This window comes from Calypte anna, chromosome 6 (genome assembly GCF_003957555.1).
Source record: "Calypte anna isolate BGI_N300 chromosome 6, bCalAnn1_v1.p, whole genome shotgun sequence".
In the NCBI taxonomy this organism is placed as follows: Eukaryota; Metazoa; Chordata; class Aves; order Apodiformes; family Trochilidae; genus Calypte; species Calypte anna.
In genome coordinates this window covers 9,545,001-9,572,444 of record NC_044252.1, presented here as the reverse complement: position 1 = coordinate 9,572,444, position 27,444 = coordinate 9,545,001, and the positions used below count along the sequence as shown (strand labels likewise).

General features: G+C 39.6%; 1 protein-coding gene across 2 annotated transcripts in view; it reads left to right on the top strand.

Annotated features, from left to right (window-relative positions):
• The window catches only part of ANK3 (ankyrin 3), a 356,895-nt gene that overhangs the window by 214,899 nt on the left and 114,552 nt on the right, over positions 1-27,444 (top strand). For both annotated transcript variants that reach the window (XM_030453513.1, XM_030453512.1), the window contains exons 6-10: positions 2,836-2,934; positions 6,649-6,834; positions 8,614-8,712; positions 19,939-20,037; positions 26,766-26,864. In XM_030453513.1, the coding sequence (XP_030309373.1) occupies positions 2,836-2,934; positions 6,649-6,834; positions 8,614-8,712; positions 19,939-20,037; positions 26,766-26,864 (582 nt within the window). The remainder of the gene's footprint in view (positions 1-2,835; positions 2,935-6,648; positions 6,835-8,613; positions 8,713-19,938; positions 20,038-26,765; positions 26,865-27,444) is intronic.

The window sequence follows — 27,444 nt, the reverse complement described above, 5'->3', positions numbered from 1 at the left end:
TGCCATTTCCTCTCCAACTGTCCTTTCTTCTGACCTCCTATTAGTGTCTTCTGCCAGCAGAGCCTATGTGCCTGCCCTCAGGTTATCTCTGTTCTCCTGCGTGCTCTGAGTTGGACGTGTGCCTTGCAACTCTGCCCTGTTGCTGTGACAGTCAGATGTAGCTCAGCTGTTTTCACTGTGGCTGCTGGAACTCAGCTGAGATTCACTGCCATAGCAGGTCCTAGGCTACAGTTTCCCTCTAGAGTCTAAAATGCTGGTTTTTCTTTGATGCAAATATACTGTAAAAATCTTCTCAACTCATCTCTGTTTGGCTCCATTGGTTTCCTGCAAAATCTAGGTCAGTGTCATTTGTAGATGTTCTAGCTGAGCTGCTGAGCTGCTCCCCCTGTGCCTTCCACCTTGCTGAAATGTCAGCCCTGACTGCACTGTAGACATGAGAGTGCTGATGCTCTCAGCCAAACCTCATATGTAAGCATTTCCTGAATTTTTCTATTTTTTTTAAGCAAGATGAAATCTCTTTTCTGTTTTACCTGTTATTTTTAACTAGTTCTTACCTATTTTATTTTTTATTTTCTTCCTCCTTGTCTCCTCACCAGAAGTGGTGTGTGGTAGAGCAAGAGGTCTGGGGGAATTTTAGGAATGAGCAGTTGGAGAGGGAAGCTGCTGCCCCATTGCAGCTGACTCTGTATGAAGTTAACTTAAAAGAAGTCTGAGGTTCACAAAATTCCCAATGGCATGAAATGGCATGAAGACAGTGAGAAGACAGAGCCTTAACAGAGCAGTGAACCTCAGTGACCTCCTGGCCAAAGCATTTAATGGCATCATTGCCCACACTAGTACCATAAAAAAAGGGATCAGGCAAAATCTAGCAGTGCTATGTCTGACAGAGTAATGCTGGAGTACAAAGGATAAAAACATGTATGATGAAAGATCAGAGGAGAAGAAGATTGTTGTTCTTATTGCAGTATCACAGTTTAACACTGACCCGGCAATTAAACCAAGTAACAGATGCTTTCTATTAATGCCCCTCTCCTCCCTGATAAAGAAAGGAGAGACAATAAGGGAGAGAAACTTATGGGTTAGAAACTAAACTACACAACTTTAATGAAACAGTAATGATAAATAGGAGAAATTACTAAATACACAAAAATATACAGGAAAATTGATACCACATTCCTCCCCCATTTTCCCCAATAACTCTCACATCACCACCGAGGCTGCAGGGCAGCCCTGGGAAAGTCCAGGCTGGACTCCTGGAGTCAGCAGCAGTTGGGAGCTGGAGGCAGGAACACACAGATATGGGCTGGCAGGGATCAGGACCACAGGCAGAGGAACGGATGGAATCCCCCCAGAATGCTGAAACAAACAGGGAACAAGCGAAGAAGGGGGAGCAGGAAGGGCAGGAAAAAGGTTTGACCCTTGTGATCCCTCAAATTTATACTGAGTATGACGTATATGGGATGGAATACTCTGTTTGGTCAATTCTGGCATCTATCTTGTCCGGCCCTCCCCAAAGGAAGGCTGCAGGTGGGACCTCTTTACTCCTTTGGAAGGGTAAAATATTCCTCAGAACTGAGCAGTGTCCTTGGCTCTGCACACCAGTCTCTGGCTGTAACTATAAACACTGAGCATTATCAGTCCTAGAAGCACACACTGTCTGAGAAACTTGCTGTTAATTTCAGCAAGTGGCACTACTTACAAGAGACTTAGTTGAAAGCTAAAGTACAAACACAAAATCACCTTTCTCCTGGCCCAAACCAGGACATGCAGGTACCTCTTTGATTGTTTTAACAGTACCAAGATGCTCAGTCAACAGTATATGGATGGTTTAAGTTGATAGTGTAAAATTTATATATATATATATGTATAATTCACAATTCTGTTGAACTGAGTGCTGTCCAAAAGCCAAGTAATTTCAGGTGCAAATCAGCAACTTCTGTAAATTCATTTAGAGGTATCTTGGTCCTAGAGCAGGCTTCATGACTGCATTTTGCTGTTTTGGTTTTATGAGTGACATCAAAGCTGTGAATTTCAGAAATGTATAAAACAGGGAAAAATACATTGCCTTCATGTTAGTCCCCAAAAATTCAGCTCCTGAAAGGCTGTGACCTGTATACAGTTAAACCAAAGACAAAAGCATTGACTGTAAGAGGAAAGCACTGCAGCCTCTAATACTTGTCTTGCATTGATTGAAATCTCTTATTCAAGCATAATTTGAGAAATTCTCTAACGTGTCCAGAAACACTGATAAACCTCTGTCTCAAGCTACTGAGAACCAACAGTCTGGAGATCTCCTGGTGCCTGAAATATGTAGTAGCTCAGTGACCACAAGCAGGCTGTTTTCAGGAGGCAGCCCTTTGAGGACACAAAAGGCATAAATAGCTGGAACAAGTGAAAGAGAAGTCAAAGCAAGGAAGGAGGAGAAAAAAATGTGTTTTGAAGAGCTACTGCTCTTCCTTTTGCTACCAACTTGTACAGTACTTGCCTGTCCTGTTTTGCATTTCCATTGCAGTGGGTGCATTTAATGGGAATCATAACTCATCTCCACTAAGCTGTCTGTCCAGATTGGTTCTTAGCTTAACTTCTCAACAGATGTAAGACAAATAATTCTCACTTAGCTGTCCGAATCGTATCTGGTCAGCTTAAAGATTTCACTATGTCCTTTTAAGTAATATTACCCTTCTCTTATCTTCACTTAAATCAAGAGAGATCAGCCCATTATCTGGCATGTGAGCACACAGTGTATTTTTTTCCTCCTAATCTACCCAATTTTTACAGATTTGTGGTTTGTGTGAAATGTCTGTGGAGTGTTTACACTCTTGTTTTCTATTTCAGAATGGTTTCACCCCACTGTATATGGCAGCTCAAGAAAACCACCTGGAGGTTGTTAAGTTTCTTCTTGACAATGGTGCCAGTCAAAGCCTTGCCACAGAGGTAAAGATTGAATTTCATGCCTTATGAATAAAGTAAAATGTTCTTCAGCAACGATTCTTGCCAGCTTTTATTAAACTAGTCTTTTAAAGACAAAATTAAAGAGCGATAAAAAGTTCTTTCTGCAAAATATGCTAATGAATACTGAGTTACTGGCTTTTCAGCTAGTCCAACCATTTCTTGCCATTTCTAAAATAAAAAATTACTTTAACTAGAAACAGTTCTAAAAATAGACATGTTCTTAGTCATAACTGGTAATCTTTCATGTTAAGTGCTCAAACAGGGAATCTGTGTGCATGATATAAAAGTCCTTCATGCTTTCATTAAAAATAGCGAGTAGTGTCGAGGGCAACCATAAAGGGAGAATGACTTGGCCTTGAGAGAATGGCTTTGGAGCCAGCCCTGGGATATCAGGGAAAACCCAAGGTAACTTAGAGCTTAGAGTGTTTTCTAAAGTGCATTTTTTGGCATGTTGACACCCTCTCTGTAGCACCCAGTTTTCCCATCTAGTTCTGCAGAGATAATTTCAAGCTCACAGAAAGATGTAAGGTTCACCCTTGAAGGTCTTTTGAGACCTTTCTAGAAGAATACTTTTTAGTTCTTGCTTTAAAAAGTAATTCTAAGTCAAATAAGGAAACGTAGAGGGAAACAAAAAACATAGATATATTAAGTTGTAAATGCGCAGCACTTGATGTAGGTTCTTACTCTGAAGAATTTTCAGTTGTCTTAATTGCAAGGTTTTGCTAGGGTAAAAATGGTATTTCAGTATGTGCTCTCTAATACTGATGACATTATGATTGCTCTAGCTGAACTGATTCTATGAAAGCAATAATGATTTTTTGAAAATGAACTAGTTTTTGCAAAATAAGAAAGGTAAAATTAGTTTATTGCGTTACTATGCCTCAGTATCACTCTAATGATGTATGTATGGAATCTGTTTCTACTCTTCAAAAGGTTAACACTAAAAATGAATTGGTAATGGATCAAAATTATGTTTTAAAAGTCTCTCATGAAGAGTTTTTGCTAGAAGTGTACATCATAAACTACTTTCTGAAAAACCTTCAAAAATATGAAGTCAAAAAATACAGAAAAGAAAAATTTTAAATCTTGAAAATTAATTGAAAGTTGCAGTTTTCAGAGCACTGATTTCTACTTCTTTGTAACAATTTGGAACGTACAATAGCATTGGAATGTACAGACAGAGATCTATAATAGAATTAGAATTCTGGAAATACTCCTGTCACTTCATGATTTTCTGGAAAAAAGAAAATACTTGTTTCTTCTTCTTTAGTATTGTTTTTACCTTGAGTGTTGTGTGTCGGGGTGAGCTTTTCTCCAACTCAGCTTGATGATAAGGTGCACTCTAATTTTATCCATGGAGAATTCCTTTGAAGATACCAGACTGAAAAACAGTGTTGCCTTTATTGCCTTACTTGTTTATGGTAGTTGCTTATGGGTGCTTTTATATTCTCTTTTGGTGCAAGTTTTCATATAAAACTGATTTATCTTTATCTTTGTGAGTGCACAAGCCTTTGTTAATAAGCACTTTTCACCTAAATATTCATTATAGGTGTTTCAATCTAAATTAAAAATTAGAACCAGCTATTTTCTTTTTTTATTTTCTTTTAATTTTGGGGGGTGTGGTTCTGGTTTTTCTACAGTGGGCTTTGCCTTATGTTTTAAAGTTAAGTTGCTAATTATAGTGCTGACAGCACAGTACTTGTTTGCAGTTCTGTTTTGTGGCACCTTCAGAGAGCATGTGGTGGAAATTCATTCTTGTAAGTGCTAATATTCTCAGTCATAGTTTGCTTGGCCTTAGTACTGTGATCTCTGCAGACACTGGAATGATGAGCAGCTCTCATCAGTGTTAGCAAACTGGGGATATAGGGCATGGCAGCTGTTCTGGGATTGAAAATAAGTGTCCACTTCTGCTTTTACACGCCCTTTTCCCTAAGGAAAGGAGAAAAAGTGTTCCTGGGATATTTTAAAAATTATTGTTACCAGTACTTTTAGCAAAAGAGAAAGCCCAATGAAAGACACTGTAGATAGCTACAGCACTTTTCTTTGTTAAGCAGCCAACCATGCCACGGCCACTGACTGCATAGGCAGACCAGGAAAATCTGGTCCCCCGGGTCACTGTTAAACTCAGGGTTTCTCCAGGCAGGAACCTCCATTCCTGCAGGTACAGCCTGACTATATTGCCAGGGCCCTCTTGTGGGGATGCTCATGGAGTTTTTTGGCTTTCACAGCTCTGCAGCATGTTTCATGCCCTCTGCTGCTCTCTGCCCACAGTCTGTAGCCCAGGACTACAACACAAAACTCTCTCTGTTGACTGGAGGATGGCAAGCTGGAGGCCAAGGGGAAGGGAAGGCAGTGGTTAAATGAGTTTTTAAAAAATTCATGTCATGGGGGAAAAGTAATTTGTCTAGGACTCAAAGAATTTCTATTTTTTTTTTTCAATTATATATTTCTCCTCCAAAATGTTGAAAAAAATGTTCTTTTCTGAACATCCTTCTGTTTCTCCTCCTAAATTGAGGCACCCTTTGGTAAGCCAGAGAGATAAATTCCTTACGGAAAGATTTAGTTCTAGATCAAAAGGTTGAAAGTTAACACTTGAGCTCTGGAGTTTTGACATGGGGTAATGATCTGCATTTTTGGTGTCATTGCTGCATTCTGTTAAAAAAATTTTCTACTTTTCAGTTTTCTTATTTTGTACTATTTTGGTTAACTATTAGTTAATCTGAAAGGAAATAATTTCTGTTTATGAGAGGATTGTCACATCTATGTACATTTTCATAAATGGAAGTCATATTTAAATAATTGTTGTATTGAAAGAATGTGATATTCAAACTTCATCATTAGTAATTTTTAAACCCATGTGTAAAAGATAGCAGAGAACAGAGTAGAAGAGTTATTTGGATTTTTTTCTTTTTAAAAAAAAAAAAAGTAGATTATAACCTGTATTTGTGTGGGGAATCGATGATTATTTGTTATGGAGACATAATTAACAGCTGTAATTTTAATAATTCAGGTTTTCTTATAGCACTTTAATTATACATTTATAATACACTAACTTAATTATGTAACAGTTATTTGTGATTAATGTCACATTTTTTTCCTCAAGTCTCACTCATTTTTGTTAGTTTGTGTCTTATAGCTTTACGTTTAAGTCTAGAGTGCCAGAAAAAAGTGTTGAGCATTTGGTATCAAATCACCGACACTTTCATTTCCATCCCATTGCTAGATACTCTTGATATCAGGGGAGGCCTCATCACCTACCTGAAAGGAGGTTGGAGCCAGGTGGGAGTTGGTTTCTTTTCCCAGGCAACTCTCAGCAAGACAAGAGGGCACGGTCTCAAGTTGTGCCAGGGGAGGTTTAGGTTGGATATTAGAAAGAATTTCTTTAGGGAGAGGGTGAGACATTGGAATGGGCTGCCCAGGGAAGTAGTGGATTCTCCGTCCCTGGAGATATTTAAAAAGAGACTGGATGTGGCACTCAGTGCCATGGGCTGGTAACCACAGTGGTAGTGGATCAAGGGTTGGACTTGATCTCAGAGGTTCCTTCCAACCCAGCTGATTCTATGATTCTATGATTTGAACCGAGTTACATTTGAATGCGAGCCAGTACTGTTATTAATGCTTAGATCTCTTGCCTTCCCCTTTCCATCCCCTGGAAACCTTGGAACACATGTTGAGAACTCTCCTTGTATGTTGCAGGACGGTTTCACACCTTTGGCAGTAGCTTTGCAGCAAGGTCATGACCAGGTGGTTTCACTGTTGCTTGAAAATGACACGAAGGGGAAAGTCCGCCTGCCTGCCCTGCACATTGCTGCTCGCAAAGATGATACCAAGGCAGCAGCTTTGCTCCTGCAGAACGACCACAATGCTGATGTGGAGTCAAAGGTCAGTTGTCAACTGGAAAAAAGTTTGATGCTAATAAGTGCTGACCCATCCTGTGAAGATCTCCCTTAGCCTGGAGTATTTTGCTACAGTTACACATAACTTTTTCCTGGGATTAAAAATAATGTTTCAGTTTCTTCCCTTGCCTTTTTCTTCCCTATTCCCTTTCTGTTTAAATCAGGGTTAATTTCTCCTGTAGAAACGTTTCAAATGGAAAATAATAGAATAAATATTACTAGAATTACTCTGTTGGGAATATAAGCCACTCCTGCAGTGGTGTGCTATAGGCGTTGTACAGTTATGTGATTTGATTAATTGTTTGTGCAATTGCTACTTTAAGAACTTTGGTAAACATGTAACAATTAGCATTCAAAATACTTGATCATTCAGCTTCCATTCAGTAGAGCTTCCTTTGTGTGCAGATTATGCTGTCATCTGAGCTGCCATGCTGCGTAGCAATCATGAAGCTTTTTGCATCCATATCACCAGTGGTGAACTAACCGTTCATTTTTTCCCCTCTTTGCTTCCAAATGTGTTAACCTAGATGATGGTGAATAGAACAACAGAGGTATATATAAATATATATATGCATCATCACTCCTTCATAACCTAGTGCTGCTGCATCATTCTTTACTCTTCTTTTTTGCATCGCCTTTTGTAGGATAGACACCTGCTTTAGATGAAATGAAGTAGCATGTGCTAGAGAAGACTGTAGTTTAGACACCAGGGCTTTCTGCAGCTGAAACTAGGGTTTAAAACTAAGAGTAAGCATTCTTGGGAACTAACTGCCATCATAAAAGAGCCATATTATGTAAGATGGAGTTTTCAGGGTTTCTCATGGAACATACATTTATCAGATGTGTTAAGAGCTGCAGACAACCCTGTCATGTTGTGCATCCAGGTCTGATTTTAGGCTTCTGCATGACACTTAATCTTGATGGTGTCAGCAAATAGAATGACTGGAGAGTGGGTTTATATCTGCAAAATTTCTTAAGCAAGGCAGTGGCAGCTAGCATGGCTTGCTAACAATTTAGAAATGCATTTAGTTCCCATAAGGTTTCATACTTCGCAGGACTGATGGAATTGCTGCATGTTTTAGAATTATTTAAGAAAGAAGTAAAACCACTTAAGTATGAAAATAAGTTGTGGAATTGTATCAGTAAGGCATCTTCTAATTAGGGTGGTAAATTGTGGTGTTTGAACATAACCCAGTGTGACTGCCCACACTGGGAGACTGGTCTTTATGGTACTAACTCTTGGGGAAAAAAAATCCATATTAACAATTTTAAATATTCTTTGGTGTTGTTTTCATTTGCCTCTACTATAAATCTATATAAAAAAATTAGCAAGTATCATTACATTACAGGTATCCTAACTTCTGCAAACAATCTCTTAGGAGATTTGACTTGCAAGACTGACAAAATATCAGTAACAACTAGATAGTTCTGATCAGAAATCTATTTCTTGATCGATAATTGCTTCATTACTCAAATGTTTTGCTGTTTGTTTGGGGTTTTTCTGGAATTACTGAAAGTTTTATGCTACTTCTGGTTTTCTAGAATAATTATACTAATTTTTTCCCTCCTGCCTAGCAATATTACTTTATTTAGACTTTGAGAATCTATAAATAAATGTCAGTGAGTGAAAACTATCACAGAATTGGAATGCTGACTTGCAGCAGACTCCTATTACTAGCTTTTTTCAGTGATGTTTTTACAGACTTTAGAGTACCAACAAGATTTAAATAAATAAGTATCTATTGGTTTTGTTTTGTTTTTCCAGAGTGGGTTCACTCCCCTCCACATAGCTGCTCACTATGGAAATATCAATGTAGCTACACTGCTGTTAAATCGGGGTGCTGCGGTGGACTTCACTGCCAGGGTAAGTGTGAAATGTTAATTATACTTAGTTTGCCTGATCATCACTTTGAAACACTTTTCCATAAAGGTGTGGAAAGTTACATTGCTCTTACCAGCTGAAGAGTCTGTCCTGACTGCTCTTGTTCTGTTAATGTACAGTATAAAGGGAGTTCCCCTGGGCTGCTGACCCTAACCTGAGCTCTGATAAAAAAGAGCTGCTATTTTTGTAGTTCTAGTGTTGCAAAAGATAGGCTGGGGTTCAGTGACATGAATGCTTCCACTGCAGCTTTAACATGAGGCAGGTTGAATTGCCCTGAATAAAGAGTCTTCTCTAGTGAAGATGAAGTGCGGGTGAATAAAAGCAGCTCTGCCTTCACTGCACATGCAAGAGTCAGATCATACATAAAGGAGATCTGAGAAACTGAAGAGATAGAAAATGAAATGAGGTGTAGAAATGGAGGGGAGTAGGTAATGGGAGATGTATGGAAGAAGGCACAGTAGAGTGGGGGTAGTGACCCTCCCGACCCTGTGAGCTGTGCCCCAAAGTCACAACGCAGCCCTGGGTGTGTAGCTCCTTACATGTACGGAAATGAAGTGGGAAAGAGAAAAAATGTTGCATGGGCTTTCCTGGTGTTCCTTTGGTTCACTCTGTGCTGGTGAGGAGCAGCTCAGCAGTGGCTTCAGCAGCACTTTCTTGCCTTGGGAAAGGGTCCATCCTCCCACAGGCAGCTGGACTCCTCTGTGACTCCTCTAGACTCCTCTGTGACTCCTCTAGACTCCTCTGTGACTCCTCTGGACTCCTCTGTGACTCCTCTAGACTCCTCTGTGACTCCTCTAGACTCCTCTGTGACTCCTCTAGACTCCTCTGTGACTCCTCTGGACTCCTCTGTGAGCCTGGTGCAAGCTGGGCTTCATCTTACAGCCTGGGCCAAGGTTTGACTGTAAATACTGTCAAGGGTCTGTTGGAAGACTGAGGAGGAATATTAGAGTAAAGGAGTGTGGTCAGAGTAGGGAGGATGTGGAAACAACAAAATGTAAGCAGGTGAAGTGCAAAGGCCAGAAGATGACAGAGGCAAGTTATACATAGTTGAAAGAACAAGAAAATATTGAAATTGAAATACTGAAATGTTGAAATTCATTGTGGAAAACAGATCAAATTCTTGGTTGAAGTATACACTTACTTTTCCTATTAGTTTCTCTAATAATCTCCTAAACAAGAAAGTGGAGGGCCTGTCTATATTAGTTGTACAGTGGTGGGATGTGTGCTATGGTTTAAAAAAACCAAACAAAACAAGAAACAAAATCCAAAAAAAGCAAATGTGGTTTCAGGTTTTCAAGGTAGTAGGTTTTTTAGACATTGTCTCTGATTTGGTGGACATTGTAATAGAGCAGGAATATAATTTGAAATAAAAACAGATCCAGAAGGTTTCCTTAAACTGTAAGCAGAAGTGTGGGTGAAAAGTGTTGGTTCTGGTCATTATTCAGTCAGCATAGCATAATTCAGTGATTTATTCATGAAGATAAATCCCCAAAGCTGAAAGACACTCTTATAGTGCATGGTGTGGTACCTACTAACTGGTGTACTAGCAGATACTGGGTCAAGCTGATAGCTGAATATCAAAGGTAAGGATCAGCTCTCATATATCCACTACAAAGGATGTTTTCCAAATCACATTAATCACTGAATTACTTCATGCTATTGGTGAGAGAAGGATCCCAGGTTGGATCCACATGAGGTTCACAAGCTAAGAGTACCTTTGGCTGTTAAGGATTTATGGGAAGCTGCTAAGTATATGTGCTTTGCTATCACTGATACCATTGACCTCTTACTTCCAAGTCCATAAATTAACCAAATTAAGAGCATTAAGGCCTTTCAGATGGTCATAAGCTTGGGCATTTGGTATTTGATAGGGTCTAATCATAGGAGCAAAGAAGAAGAATGGGCTTTTGGCTCAAGACTTTCCCACTCAGAAGTAAAACCAGGGGTTAGCAATTCTACTACATTAGCAATTAGCAGCATTTAGTACCAGTACTGCTAAATATAGTCTGCATATGCTTGTTTCAATAAAATAATAATTCTTAGGCTTCAGCAGCTCTGTTGAGGATTATGGTCATTGGTAGAGGGTGCATCCAAAGTAACAAGGCTATTCTCCCCTCTTCTTCATGATCAGGAAATTTCAGGGTTTCCCCCCATTATTTGTCATGGGCAGAGAGAGGCAGACTGCTCAGAAAGCTGGAACAGGCAGGTGACATCAGCCCAAAAGAGCAGTGGGCTGAGCTATGATGCACTGAGCAGCTTCTTTGTGCTTGTGATAGCTGGGTGGGGGCATCCACAGCACACATCTCTGCTGTATGCTGGTTGCAAAGCTACATAAAGTGGCTGTGACAGAAGGAATATCAGCATAAATAACAGTAATATGGAGCTGAATTTTGTTCTTTAGTGCTTATCAGACTGTAAGTAATGAAAGTGCTTCAAAGAAAGATGAGTTAGATTCTGGTGGAGCAGTGAATTTGTGGAGGCAAACAGAACATCAGTTTAAGCTGATGTAAAGTGCAATTATAAACACTGAGTTACAGAGTCCTTGCTTAATTCTTCATGGCCCAGACTGCAAAACAGGTGGAGGTACTAAGCATGACCCGCAGCTACAACCTGCCCCTTGCCACCTCATTGCCTCTTATTTTAATTTCTGCAAACAGCATCCACTATTTGCCATCTTCCCTCCGGATAAAAGGTCCAGATTTGAGTTGCTGACAGTCTAAGACAAGCAACAGAGCAAGATCTTGAAGGGCTGTAACCTAACTAGAATAATTCTGAATTTTCTGTACCTTTTAGAAGTACAAAGAGCAAACTGTAGGATGACGGTGTCAAATGCACTTTTTGCTTTTTCTAATTAGCTAAATATTCTCCCTGTTCTTGTTAAATAAATATGAATCAACACTACTTGTCTGCATCTCAGTTTAGGCAAGTATCAGTTCTGGGGAGAGATTTGAACAAGAGCAGGAGATTGTGGTAGCAGAAGATGCTTGTATGTAGGGTACAACATGAAGACAACCATGTGATGGCAGGATAGACTGTTCCCAAGGCCAGTGTAGTGAAGGAGAAAAGGATGGAGAAAATGTGAATGTAGACACAGGATGAAGTGAGATCTCTGAGCTGTAAGGACAAGCATGAGAGTAGTGAGGAGGATTTGGTGAAAGGATATAAGAAAAAGGAAGGCTCATTTGTGACAAAGGAGATACCTTTATCTGCTGTGTTTTCAGTGCATTTCTGAGAGCTCACAGAACAAAGAGGTTCCAGCAATGAAGGCAGGGAGAGACAGAAACTTGGTGATGGCTCCTGGTGTGTGGGCAGGAGGTGAGCAGTGGTGCTGTACTGTAAACAAATAATGTCCCCAGTGATATGCAGTAGCAGCTGCTCCCCTCATCCTTGCTGGTACGCACCTGCCTGCCTCTCAGCTGTCACATACTCCCTTGGTCCTTTCTTTTGCTGTATCTAGGACAAACAGGCATAGCTCCAGGAGCTCTTACATGTGTTGTGGTGCCTGCCAGACTGTGTACCTGCTTACTGTAAGGTCTTAAAGAGCTGGATATGTTCCTGCTTTTGGTTTGCACTCTTCCAGCCCAGACACTGATTTCATGTCTGCTCTTCCATTAAATGAACTTCTGTGCCTGTGCGTTTTTGTCTAGCTTTGCTACAAGTGCAGGGAAAATGGCACAACATGGAAAGTTCCCTGTGGGAAGGAGGGAGATCATTTCAGTAAATCAGCTTGTGATGCCTCTGATTCTATTTATTTGCGGAGAGGCAGCTCCAAGAATCTTCATAACCTCAGTCTAAGTGAAACAAGATCACCTTGTTGGGCTGGATGAGTGCCACTTTGTAATGAAGGAAAAATACTCATTCCAAAATGCTTGACTTCTTGGGCTCAAGCTCAGCAATAAACCTGTCACAATTACTGGCAGGGTATTCTTTGTAGATATAACAGGCATTTTATGTCTATTGATCATCTTTTTTCTGTAATATCTTTGTATGTTCTGAAACTCATCAAAGCTAAAGAAATCCTTTTATTGATTGCTGTATTTTACTCTTTTTTAACTGGAAGGCAATCATTTATGGGGTAAAGAAGCAAAAGAAGAAAATAAAGGACAACTGTGGGTGAAGTCAGTCTCCTGTCTTAGCCAGATGAACACATAAATGCAGTTGCTACCCAGGCTTTGAAGGATTGCAGCAATTATTCTCTTAGAGATATTATTCTCTTAGTTGGCAGTGGCACCTGATGCTGGAGATGTGTGGATAAATCCTAGTTACAAACTGGAAGAAGGCCAAAGACCTTTAAGTCACCCACTGTATAAAATTTTTCAATAAGAAAAAGTAATAGTAGTTATTAAAAAAAGAAATTGTACATCAGCCACTTGTGCCTTTGAATCAAACCATGGCTGGTGTTTCATCTGGAGTTTTAATAGTTTTGATATCTATTTGCCCTCTTCAGGACCTACCATCCTAGTGATTAGTATTGAGAAGTGTTACCCATCAAGCAGACTCTCTTGTTTCAGGCTTTCAGTTGAGGAGATTTGGTGTTGGCACACAGTGATCATATGTGTAGTGAAAACTGCTGTACTCCCAACCTTGCTGCTGCTGCTGGAGCTGGTCCCTGTTGCATGGGCTGGATTTTTTTTACCAGAATCAAGCCATTTTCAGCTTTAGGCTGGGTGAGGTGTTGGTGAAAAAGGATGGGTGACAGTAAGATTTCTTCTTTATTTCTACTGCTCCCTTCAAATTTTCTCTAGATTACCTTACACTTTGATGTCTAGGACTTTGGAAAGGTGTATCCAGGTACATGCTAAAGCAAGTAACAGCCATTGGAAGGAATGAGAAATCAGTTCCTTTAGTAGTCTGATTTTACTTACGTTATCTTGTGCAGGAAAACTTTTTCTATAAATCAGACTCTTGCAGGGTGCCCACCTTTTACCCTTCAGGCCTCTCTCACACATCCCCAGGAGCAGAGGGCAGGTAGGGCAGGCAGCTTTATCTACTGCAATTCCCAGCCAGCTGCAATGGAAATGTGTGTCCAGATAGCTCTGAGCTAATTCAGCAACAAGGAATTGCACATCAGTATTTCTCCAAGGCTGCTATGCAGACAGAAGATGAGGAAGGTGCTTTGAATCAGCTGTGTTTTCTGGGAATTATAGGTAGGTAAAAGTTATCTTTTGAGGGTTCACAGGATCTTCATATATCATTCTTCTGTCTGATTTTATCTTCCAATGGAAAGATTTGTCTAGCCCAGGTGAGGAAATGCCTCTGGAGGTCCACCTGTCTCTGAGGAGCTCAGTGGTTAGAAAGGAAGAAAGAAACTGTTCTCTGCAGCACCCAGAGCAACAGCTGAAATAAACTTTTGTGACCTCCAAGTCCACTCCATATTTAAGCAAGTTAGAAGATACAGGTAGCAAGGGAATCCTCTACATGAAGATGACCTCTGCCCATATATCTCTTGCCAAAGCAGACAAGCGATAGTTACTGTGCCATAAAGCTGCATCCAACTCTGTGAACAGCCTTCCTGACACACAGCACTCCTTATTCTAGAGGAGATCTCTGTTCCACTGGGAATGGGCTTTGCCTACAGAAAGTTTGCTTACTGGAAGGCTGAGAAAGGATTTGGTAATTTTGAGAGGGTATGTGAGGACAGCATGCATTAATGATGACCCTGAAGCTGAGGAGCAGAACACCATTAGCCCGTCAAGAAGCAGGAAGCAAGTAAGTGACAGTAACATAAAAGAAAATCATCTCTTTAGTTGCCTAGTGGTAGTTTGCCATAACAGCTCTTTGCTGTACTCATACTTTGTTTTCTTCTAGGATTCATTTTAGACATCTCAAGCCTGAGGAAGTTGGAGTATATAAGCAAAGAAGAGCTACATTAGCACAATATAAGACTTTTACTAAGTAGAGAATAAAAAAGCTGGAAAATTATGTGCTGCTGTAAGGTTTCCTGGAAATCATCTGCTGTGTGTTTGTGTGTTTTACCGATAATTTCTTTAATTTCTGGAAGTCCTATGCAAGAATCAATGAATCCTATAAAAGCTCCTAGAATGTAAGACTTTTCTATGCAGGAATTCTGCTGTGTTTCAGTTCCAGTTCTAAATTCCAGAAAAAAATACAGACAAGAATACTGTGCATTTTCACATCTAATACACTGATGTAGCTGCTTAGTTGCATATGACAATCTTCACATGCACAGCACCATCTCCCCATACCTTCAGGAACTGACAATAGTGGTGACACCAACACAGTGTTGTTGGTGACAATTCCAGTCCACAACCACCAATAACCAACATTTCCTTTAGAACCTCTAATGATGGGAAAGTTTTCCAGACTGTACAGGAAATTTCTGCTTTAACAGAAGTCTGGTTATTTTCAGCTTCTGTTTTATTCACACATTCCTTGTCAATATTAAGTTCTTCCCAGAGTCTGCTCTCACTTGAGAACTAAGAAGGACAATCTTACTGAATTCCAAATTAATCTGGATATTTTTGCAAAAAACCTGAGCTGTTTTGTTTTAAAAAATATCAAAGATACGTGACATTTCTGGGAAGAGAGCTCAGACATGGAGGTAAGATCTCTCCTCAGTCCCCATGACACCAGAAATAGTTATATGTAGTCCCTACATCCATCCCTTCCAATCAATAAGCATTTAAAACAATGCAGCACTACTACAAAAGGTTTAGCCTTTTTTTGTGAGCTTCAGAGTGGAATTTGACACTGTAAGTGAAAACATTTATTTTTCTTGTTTATTATTAGCATCCTTATACTTGTGAACTCAGACTTCCTGATGGGAGAAAGAGGAAATCCCAAGAGACAACATATCACACCAGAAACCAGGGGGACATCTTCATTTTCTAAATGCATTAAAGGATAACTACAAGATGTACTGCGTTTGGACTCCAATTTCAAATTTTTCCTACTTTTTCTGGCTTCCTAAACCATTATAATGCTTACATTACAGTGCTGATTTGTATTAGCATTGAGTAACCCCAGCTGTGGTGAAGAGTGATGGATAACACCATATGTAAGAGGGGAACTGATCTCATTTCAGATGGGAAATGTAGGTGGCTTATTGCTTAGCACAGCATAATTCAAAGTTTTCTTGTGAACCTGCAGATAGAGAGATGCAGGTGAAAGGACTTAGTGATTCCTGTGGTCAGGCACAAGCAAAAGCCACAGAATGGAAAAGACAATTACTCTTCACTCATCATATTTCTGGATACTGTGAGACTGAAGGGACACAGGCCCTGTGTGAGAGGGTGGTGGCTGCAGCAGGCAATAGATCAAGGGAAAAGAGTCATCCACAATGTTGTAAGGGATAGAAAAAAGCTGCATGCATCTAATCTGTCATACTTTGAGCTATATACAGTTTCAGAGTACTTCAAGTCAAACACCTGAGGAAATCTGCCAAGGGGGAGAGGAAAACCTATGTACTAGTTCATAACCCTAGGAGAATTCATCGCATAGTTTTAGGCTGCTATTCTCACAACATATGTTTCATATTCCCTGCAGAATTTGTTAACTCTCAAGTTGAATGGCAAGTTGAAGCTCTATGTTGAGTGGTCTATCTGAGACATTATCCAGCATTTGATATTTCAGTAGTGAGGGCAAGAAGCAATCCAGCAGACATTCTAGATCTTAACCACATCTTTCAACAGCAAATTTTTGAAGGCATTTCAGCTTTATTACTGCAGGAAAACATCTTCAAAAGTTTCTTCATTTACTATTCTATCTTAGGAACAAAGGGAGAAATTTATAGATGATCAAACAGATAAAAATAGAATGAAAAGACAGCAGATGCTGTTGGTTTACTAAAGAATTCAGAACCTTACATTTGGTAGCTATATTTTTTTCTGATACCACAGCTGATAACACTAAAAAATGTTAATAACCTAAACCTAAGCTATACATAGTACAAAGCCTTTTTTACCTGTAGTTTCTTGTCACAGGTACAAACAACTCAAATTTAAGTTGCTTGCTTTATATTTTGTCATCAGAAGCATTAATGATGATTCATTAATGAACCATTCACTTCTCAGGTCACTTTCTTGATTGTCAAATGAGAGCTGGGAAGGCACTAGATATGTGATATGTCTAAGTATAATTCTGTAAGCCATGGAACAACACAGTATTGACCAAAGACAAGTTTCTTGCCCTAAGCTTCAGTGTGCAATTATTCAAGCATTCACAGAATGCATCTCTTCCTCTATTCAGGAGTCAGGAGCTCTCAAACATCACAATTATTACTTCATACTGTTCTCTACCAGTAAAAGCTCAGATAGCTAAGTGGCAAAATGAAATTCTGAATAGAGACCTGCCCCTTCTCTTTTCCCCCCTTTACTTCCCCACAGTGTTGCCCTGGGCTATTAGGACTGAGTAAGGCTAAACATGTTTTTTCTTCTTTGTCTCTTAATTCTTTTTATGAACTGTCTGAAGAGGTAGCAGGGTACAATGAAAACTGCTCCTTCCCAGAGAGTGAGTGCTGGAGTGCCTTTTTCCCCAGGAGAGAGGAGCTGAGTTTGGTCAGCCAAATAACAGACGTTCCACTGGGCATGGAGGGTTTCATTTGTGTGATTCCTCCTGTTCAGTTCTTTTTTTTTTTCGGGATACTTGTGTGTTGTTGGTTTTCCTGACAAACTGTCTGAAGTAATAAAATTTCTTATCTATCTACCTATCTATATCTTCTTAATGTGCATTTGCTACTATTTTCAGCCAAATGTAACTAAATGTTTCAAGGCCCTAGAGGCCCTAAATTTACATGGTTTTCATAAAGACAGGTGATCAAATGGCAGAAGGATGGACTGCTAGCTCTCCAGCTTGCAGACCTGAGCTCAGCCCTTATTAGGTGCTGGGGAATATTCCAGTGATCCCCCATCAGCACGCTTGCCCCCTCTCAGAAGCTGAGAGACAACTACAGGACAGGTCCTGCTAATTTCAGTACAAACCAGAAGCACAGAGGTCAGATGAGCAGGACCCCCTTTTTGACCATGAAAACTGATTATATCTTTCTCTCACCTGTTGCAAGCAAACAGTGTGACCTAAACTAACTACTAAGTAGAAGTCCCATCTGTTGGAGTTTTAAGGTGTGTATCTTCCAGTGCTCATTCATCCACTCCAGAATCAACTCTCCTTCATTTAAGGCAACAGGAGCTTTGAACTAACAGGCTGGCAAAGAATTATATCCAAAGTGTACATTCTTATGTGATTATACCTTTCCCTGTGCTACACTAGATTGATTTTGATTGGCATCAAGATGATTAAGAACCAGACTTCTAATAGAAATTTGTCCTACCTTTTGCATTACTGTCCCACCTCCATTTCTTTCTTGTTTCTCAGAAAAGATATTTCTTCTCATCTATGTACGATGCACTAACTTATTAATTTATTAACAAGGCACTAAGGTCTATTAGAATGAGTTAACCTCTTTTCCCTTCAACCCTAGCAGCCTGAAAAAGGTGGTCCTTCATCTAAACTACCTGCAGTATCCTTTATTTGAAGGCATGAAAATTACTTACTTTACTGTTTTTTTCAAGGAAAGTAGATTTCTCTCTCTCCCTCTGACCTCTGTAATATCTTTCTTCCTGGAAAGATAGGAAAAGCTGAAAGTATCTCCTCATAATTATGTTTTTCTTCTTTTTTCTGTCCTCTTTGAGGCTCATACTGTAATATATTGACCCCATAGCATATCCAGTGTCAACTCCCAGTCAAAGAGAATTATTTCTTTTTTAAAACAAACTCACTAATTGAAAATTAAGCAATGTCCCAGATTTACCCCTGGAAGGACTAGGCAAAGCATACTTTATGTTTAATGTGTTAAGCAACATTTTTGTTTTACTTTGCTTCTTAAAGGAATGTGAGGCCACCCTGGAATAGTAGTCACACTGATGCTCTAGTCATCATTAATAACAGAGAAAGAAACTGTAATTTCATCTTGCTAAAAGGCTTTTTACCTCTGCAATAGTATTAATTAGTACTTTCTAGTAGCTTTGAGTTAGCTTCATAGTGAAATCATGTGAAAATGAAAACATAACATACTGGATTAGGTACTCAGCATTATTATTAAGCTTTGAGTCAGCTTGTCACATCTGAGAGGTGATCTTTTATCAGCACAGGTATTCATTCTACCACTCCACTCACCTGCAGTTTTAAGGAAACGTTATTAAATGGTCTGTTGGCCAGGCAATACACTTGTACTCTTCTCCAGCTAGTCAAGGTGATGGGTGCCTTTCTGATTCAGTCAGCCATAGCACACATGCTTGCTAAAATTTACTGCTTTCTGCTCAGTCACAGGAAGGCTGGTTTTATGCAGCCAGCTGTTTGTATGCCCCTGAATACACAGAAACGTGATCTCTAAAATTCTATTTGTCACAGAATCACAAAATCACATATAATCCTCATACAGTAGCTGCATGCTCTATTTAAATCATTTTATTTTTGCTTGGCTCCGTATGAACAAATATATACAGGATGTGGCCTTCATATGCCACAAGAGAAAGGATTCATCAGAGCATGAAGAAACATCCTAGCTACAGCTTGTTAAAAGAGTGTGTTTGTGTGCTCGGGCACTGGTTATGTAAGTGTCCTGGATGTGCAGCATCACTGCATGCTGCTGGCTGCCAGGCACCTCCTGGGGAGGCACAGACACGTAGTTACAGTCCCACTGAATGACAGTGTTACATCCTTTAGAAGAACAAATTCAGTAGATGAAATTAGTGATGCAACTGAAATGAAAGTGCTTTGCAAGGTTTTCAGAGTTTGCTGATAATGTTCAGAAATTGCATTGGCATCTTCCTGCTTTTGATTAGATCTACAGATGAACTGGTTTTATTTATTATGCCGTGGTCTCTACAAGGCCAATAAAGCTGTGCAGTGTGAATCCTTATCGCTGCATGCTCAGAAATGGCCACAGCTGAATTAAATTGATAGGATTTAATCAGTAAAATTGGATAAATTTAACTCTTACTCAAAAACTGAGATCAGAGGCAAAATCCTATCGTGTTATAAATCCAACCCCAACTTGCATGTTTGTCTTTGTAATGTATATGTCAAGGTATCAGAACAGGAGTTCATGTGTGTGGATAAACACAGGCCCCAGGGAAACACAACTTTTACACTTAAGCAAATCGGGCTTAACTCATTCTGTGAGCAAACTGGTCATGGAGTTCGTGAAAGAAAGATGCACGGATATTTACTTTCATGTTTTTCCTTCCACAGAATGATATCACACCATTACATGTTGCATCGAAGAGGGGAAATGCAAATATGGTCAAACTCCTACTTGATCGAGGAGCTAAAATTGATGCCAAAACAAGGGTAAGGTTAACTGTGAATACTGTGAGTCACGGGGGACTTCTTGCTGGCTTGTATTTGTCAGCAAATATGCTGAGAAATGAGGGAAGTTTTGGTTTCCAGCAGGCCAACACCTGATTCCAGTTTCTGAGTGACCTGAAAGCTCAGTGCATAAGGTTATATCTAAGTGCTGTAGTGAAAACCCCATGAAAGCAATTCATGAACAGTTTATTTTCCTGCACATTGGTGAAAAAGAAGGAAAAAGTTCAAACATTCAGAACCAGTGGTGCTGTGGGCTCTCATGGCAGTCTTCACAGCATTCTCCTGTGTACATAAAGTAACCTTCAGGAGCTGTGCCTGTGCCTTTTAGACAGCTGACTTTTTTCTTTTAATATTAGGTTATCATTATTTTTCATTTTTAATTATTCTGTAATAATCTCCACCCAAACAAAGCCTAAAAGTCTATTTTCTGCAGTTATTATTGCATTCACAAGTTTCTGTTTGGTTTTCCAGTGTTTCACCAGTCTCTGAGATTTTCTACCAAGACTGTAGAGGCACATTTCTTGTTTCTGTAGCAAATTCAGAAACTGGGTCAATTGATTTTCTTATCTCTTCACTCTCTCCAGGTGTTTTTCTTTAGTTCTTCTTCCATTTTACCTTTAGAAGTCTCTCAAGATTTCTTTGTAAAATGTTTTTGGTTTTCAAATTGGGAAATATGGAAGAGATGACTTTTCATGCATAATGGGATCAGCAGATATAATTTCTGGATTAAAATACCAGCCTGCTGTGTGGCTACATGGGGGCTGCTAGGCTGAGGGACATAGGTCTGCCATGGGGAGGGCCACATTTTGGTGATGTGACAGATGGGCATTTGGTCAGAGCAAGGAGAAAGGGCTGTGGCAAGGGACTGTTTGCTTCCTCTCTGTGAGCATTTATATGGTCTACTGTACTCAAAATGCTGGCGACCACTACTTTAGGTAGCTGGACCCCAGGCTATTGTTTTCTTTTCATTAAGAAAATTTGTGATCTGCTTCATTTTTCATATCACAAGCTCTAGAGTCAGGCATCAGGATAATTTATGCAACTAAAAGTACATTGACAGCTCCTGGGTCCTGCGGAGCTTCCCAGTGGGGCAAAAGGCAGTGGATGAGTGTGATTCCCCAGTGTTGGTTTCCCCCAGAGACAGCCATCATCTTCATGAATCAGAAGGGCTTTGCATAACTTCTCCTGTTTGTCCTATACGTGTGCCACTTCACGTTTGAAGTCTCTGGCATTAACAGAGGGATTATTTTCTGGCAGCAAGTGCCAAAGTGGAAGTTTTGCTCCTGGTGGCACTGTCTCATCTTGGCAAGGATTTACCAGGCTGTGTTCTGGGTGGTGTGTGGCTTTGCTGAGGAAACTCACAGAACCCATTAGAGATCTGTACGTTAGAGAAAAGGGAAGAGAATAGCTGCAGTCCCAGACTGAGTGGCCTTATAAATACCCAGGATGACAAAAGCTTCAGTCACATCCTTTTGCAACACCATAATCACTACTGAACATGTTGAAAGGGAAAGAGGAGCCAAGGCTGTCTTTTCTGCTACATGGATAAAATCCTGCCCATCAGCTGGATGCCCAGCCAGAGCCCAGACTTGGGGTGTTCTGCCAGAGGCAGGTGCAGGTTCTGAATGCACACACAGCTTGATGAAGAGATGAGATTTACACCTGAAAATAACAGAAGTTGCCATTACCAGATGTGTAATTGTCTGTTTTAAGAGGCTTTAAAAAGATGAGCAGAAATTTTGTGGATCAAAGATGAGCAGACTTTTGGGGTTTTTTAAATTAAAGCAGTTTTTTTCTTGAACACCAGTTAGTGCAAATGTTGGTTATAGAATGCAAAATACCTCCTTTAAAGGCAAATGGAGAAAGTTCTGTACCCATATGAAAGGACAAAACCTCTAGAAAATGGCTTGTTTCTTTTGATCAGATGCAGAAATTCTTTGGCTTTTGTTTCTCCTTTATCAAGTCTGTAGTTCACCTTTAAATGAGTATGCAGATTATACCATTTTGCGTTGTTGACCAAACACTAACAGGGCCAGGATTTGTTCCTGTGGCTCTTAGGTGGGACAGATTTATCTGTTCAGATGCCATTTTGTAATCTTTTTCTGCAATTCATTATCTGTATTGGGGTACTGGAAATATGTAATATCTATTTTTACTTTTCACAAACATACTCATTTTACAGATATAGTCACAGAAAGTTTTTTCCGAGCATTAAATAAGTTTGGATAATGATTTCCTCTCCTTAGTCATCCTCATGAGCATGCTGCTGGCAGATGGTCCTGGAAACTTCAGTGCTGAAATACTGCACAAAAGGTTAATGTGAAGGGCTAAATCCTTATCCTGTTAAAATCATTGAGAAAGTCATCCACGGGCTCCCAGTTTCTCTGTATTTATTTCTCTAGGATTTGATGAGCAGCATGAAGATTGTTGCACGCTTGCCAGCTGTAGTTAGGAGCTCAAATACTGGATGGGCAGATGAAGTTACTTTAAAAACTATCTTACAGCTATTTTGAGACTCGGTCATCTTTATGTTTTAATGCCTTGTAGTTCTTGCTTATGGTGCATTGTTTATTTTAACCAGCTGTTTGCCTTATCACTGGCTTTTTTTCTGTGGGACAGGTCTAGGAGCTGGTATTTAGGGCTTTGTACTAAATTCTTAAGGGCACTCCTCAAGGACCAGGTGCTGCTTTTGTCCATCAATGTCAACTTTTATTGTTCAGGTTTTTAACTAACTTTCCAAGCAAAGACCTATTAATGCCTCATGTAACATGTTTACTGAATGTTGCTCTAATATTTTTTCTCTGTCTTCCAGAAAAGACTTTATTTTTTAAAGTTTAACTAGAGTGGTTGGTTAAATTAACTTGATTTGCTTTGGCTGTCTGGTATAATATATGCCAAAGTGAATTTGTGTCTGAAGTAAGCAACAAGCATGTTTTAGCCTGGATTAACAATAAGTGTTTACAATTGCTTTTCTACTGATTTTTCTCCTAAATAACAGACTGGCACTCTTATCAGCATGCAAACATGTGGGATATATTCTTTTAAGTTATATCAGATCATACCTAAGCTGCTCTAGAAAAGCCATATATATCGTGGGGTATATTCTTTTAAGTTATATCAGATCATACATAAGCTGCTCTTGAAAAGCCACATGTATTAAGACCCAAAATAACCACCAGAGTAACACTGACTTGGCACTCTAAGTGTGCTTTGCATATGTAGGAAGAGCAGAGAAATGTATGGAAAGGGCAGTTTGCAGTAGTGGCAATGAAGAGGAGAATTCAGAAGGCTTAGAGGCACCATGAGATACAGAGCTGCACTAGGCTGAAACTCATGCAGGGGGACTCACTAAGCAGCCATGGGCATGGGAAGCCCCGCAGCACCCATTGCTCCCCAGGGGGAGCCACATTCTTCCTCAGGGAGTGGGACTGCCTGGAACACTTCAGCCAAAGCCATGGACGACAGGCTCAGAGATTTGGCTCAAAGTCTGACAGGCGGTGAATATTGGCAGCACAGTAAAGCTTTTACTGGATGTTCTTAATTTAATCACTCTTAAACTGGGTTATATACTGATTCTTGCTTATGTGAGGGTTGTGGTAGTGAGGCTGCTTAGATTTGAGGTAAAGTTCAGAGAATCCCACTGTGCGAGAGAAATTGTGGGTGGGTGTTGACAGGGAATCATAGAATTACAAAATGATTTGGGTTGGAAGGGACTTTCAAGATCATCAAGTTCCAGCCCCCCAGCATGGGCAGACACCTTCCACTTGATCAGGTTGCTCAACCCCGCCTTGAACACTTCCAAGGAGGGGGCAACCACAGCTTCCCTGGGCAACTGTTCAAGTGTCTCATGAACCTCAAAGGAAATAATTTCTTCCTAATGTCTAACCTAAACCTCCCCTCTTCAAGTTTGAAACCATTGTCCCTTTTCCTCTCACTATACACTGTAGTGAGACTGCCATGACTTTTCAAATATCATGGACAGTAGCTTTGCAAATTCATAACACCAGTTCTTTAAGGGAAGAGGTATTTGGGGAGCACAGAGGGGCTGGTTCATATTTACCTGTGCTGATCAGGAGTCTCTGGTGAGACATGGGAACAGGTTGCCTGGGGAAGTTGTGGATGCCCCATCCCTGGAAGTGTTCAAGGCCAGGTTGAATGGGGCTTCTAGCAACCTTGTCTAGTGGGAGGTGTCCCTGACCATGCATGGGGGATGGAACTCAAAGGTCCCTTCCAACCCAAACCATTCTATGGTTCTATGATTTTTCTGGACCACATGTGGTGGCAGAGAAACACACTTGTAGAAGGGAGGCTCAATAAACTGCACCATCATCGTCCAACCTCAAGCCTGACTTGTCACCTCCGTGTAACAACATCAGGGAGCTACTCAGGTATCTGAGTCTCAAAGAGGACCAGAAACAGTGCTAAAATCTCATTTATTTGGTGCGTGTGTGATTGAAACAAAAGCTAAAGAAAAAGCCCCAGTTAATGTTGTGTGATGCTTAAAGGAAACTTGTGCCTAAACAGAACATCTTCTATTGTCCTCCTGACTGTGCTGGAGCTTTCTCAGAGTCTCTGGAGGGAGAAATAATACAGATGATATGATTTATCATGTCAGTGCATACTTAGAGAGTCCTTAATCTGCAGATTATTGTCATAATCGCTTGTAATGTTGTTTCTAAACCATTGCAGATTATCATATTAAGGCAAGTTTGCTTCCTTATCCATGCAATTTATTTTATGCTTCACTCAGTATAGTCTATGTGAATAGTAAATAAGCAACTAGAAAATCTGACTAAATCAGTAGAGTATTGCAGAGTTCAGAGCAATCTCTTTTAATCTCAGTTTCTCTTTTTTTAAAATAAAATAATCTGATCTGTGTTTCAGATTGCCTCTGAACACTTCTTTGCAACTTTGAGTGCCATACAGCAATTAACAAAGCCAGGTGAATAGACAATATCTCTTCAGAATCCAAAATAAACTCTCTGCAGCTAAATGAGCTGTCTTTAAGTGTGTTTGCTCTTTACCATGAGAGTCCTGATATTTTTTTAACACTAGCCACAGTCTGGCTGTCTCAACAAGCACCTACATTAGATTGTAGTGTCGTGTCATGCTGTGAGATGCATCTGGTGGTGATGATTGCTGGTTGGACTAACATGAGCTCTAGCTGGCCACACATCACTGCCTGCTGCCTCCTGTGTCCCAGGAACCTTGTCAGCTGTAGGCACAAGCTGGGCAAACTTGGGCAATATGAGAGATTTAGGGGACTGTTCTCTAGAGAGCACAATGTTTTTAAGGGTCTATTCCTGTGCGTGTAGATAATCAAATGTGTCTCACTCTCTATGTGCTACCCATGTCACATTTGTGAAATGAGTTGTGGATGGGGCTTAAAATCTGGAAAATGTTCCCTAACATACAGGTTTGTGCCTGATTTCCTAGGGTTTCTTTGATGTGCCTGGAAAATGTGATAATTATAGGGAGTAAAAAGAATGAACAGTCTAATACACTTGCAGAGAGGGAGTGCATGTGCATATATTGGAAAGTATAGGATGTTATTAAAGGACTTTTAGATAATCCTTTTTATAAAAATGATGCAGCATATATTTTAGACAATAGAACATAAGTGCTTTTAAGATTGCTGGTAAAAGGTATCTTCCTTTATGACTTGAATTTGAAAAACTAATAAATATCTTTCTTCTGTAGTAGTTTCAGCCTTTCTTATAAAGGTTCATTTTAGTGAAAATACAGTATTGTTTCTGTCTCTGTGTCACAATATCTCCTGCATATTTGTTTTGTTTTTAACAAATCAAATATTTGCTCTGACTGATAAATTTTTCTTCCTTGTTTTTCTTGAAACTCTGACATTACTATTTGTATCAAGCACCGTATCATGCAGCATTGAAAAATTCCATGTGACTTTACTCGCTGTTGCTCAAGGTATATATGTATATATATATGTATATGTGCTATCATTCAGTATAGCACTCATGTACAGCAGGTTACTTGAGCATTGCAAACAGGGCACAGGTCAAAGCACAATTATATAGGTATGGAATAACTGTTAATGTTAAAAAGAGCCTTCTTTGTATTTTAAATTACATTTCAGGAATGCCTTTCTAGTATGATAATGATTACTGTGCAAACTACTCTAAAAGAAATATTGACAGTATGCATTGACTCTAGACCAGTCATTCAGTAGCATCCAGAAACAGAAGTTAATCCAACACACTTTTATCACCTGGAATTAAGATGGTTTTCTTATACACTATACACCTATCAAAATCAGTGTACTAAATTAAAAAAAAAAAAAAAGTCCAAAGAGGAAAGATTTTTTTTTCTCAGTTAGAAGGATTATCCATTGACTTTGATGCATATTGACAAATGGAAAAAACAGTTTTCTCAAAGGCATGTCAGCAAAAAGTACCTGATGTTCTTGTTCTTGTATGTGCATATACCACTTCACCATAGGGGAAAGCAGCCTGGAAGTATCCCATTGCATGAATGCTGATTTGATATGACTATTTCAATGTTTAGAAAATCAGAGCCAAAATGTACTCTATCCACTTGAAAAAGCAGGCTCTGCTTTTCAGTTGCATAAGAGCACTGTCCTGCAGAAATTAATTAAGTTTTTGAGGACACAGTAGGTCTTTATAAAAGTGCACAAGGTTTTAATGTGTTTGAAACTAATCGGGTATAATGTTTGGGTCCCACAGGATGGGTTGACCCCTCTCCACTGTGGAGCAAGAAGTGGCCATGAACAGGTTGTAGAAATGCTTCTGGATCGTGGTGCCCCTATTCTTTCCAAAACCAAGGTAACTGGTACTGTTTTCTGGTGGGATAATCCTTCTAGTTTGTCATGGTTTAACACCGGGCCAGCATTTAAAGGAATGCCAGATTCTTTTCATTAACCCCTCCCCCTTCTCCTATAGGGAAGAGAAGGAGAATAAGGGGAGAGAATTATGAGTTGGGAAATAAATTCCACAGCCTAAAGAAACAATAATGATTACAATTTTTTTAAAGTAATTCTGGATGTCTCATATATTTAAAAGTTTGACAATAACTTTCCTATATCATAGCTATTTAAAGTAACTGTGTGGGAGATCTCCAAAGTGAAGCCGTATGTAGTGCACGTCTCCATAAGTAAAATGTGTTAAATTGAGATACACAAGAAAAGTATTTTTGTGCCAACAAAAAAAAGCATGTATGGTAGCCTTTTCCATCAGAATTTCAGTAGTTGAAAATATCTGTTTCTATGCTAGAATAAATACACGGTGTTTACAATATATCTTCATCTTGCACCAAATTACCCTAAGGCTAGAGTAGAGATAAGAAATAAAAATAGAGCAATGTCTCTTTGCAAAGACAGCTCAGATTTCCTTAGGACTTAGTCTT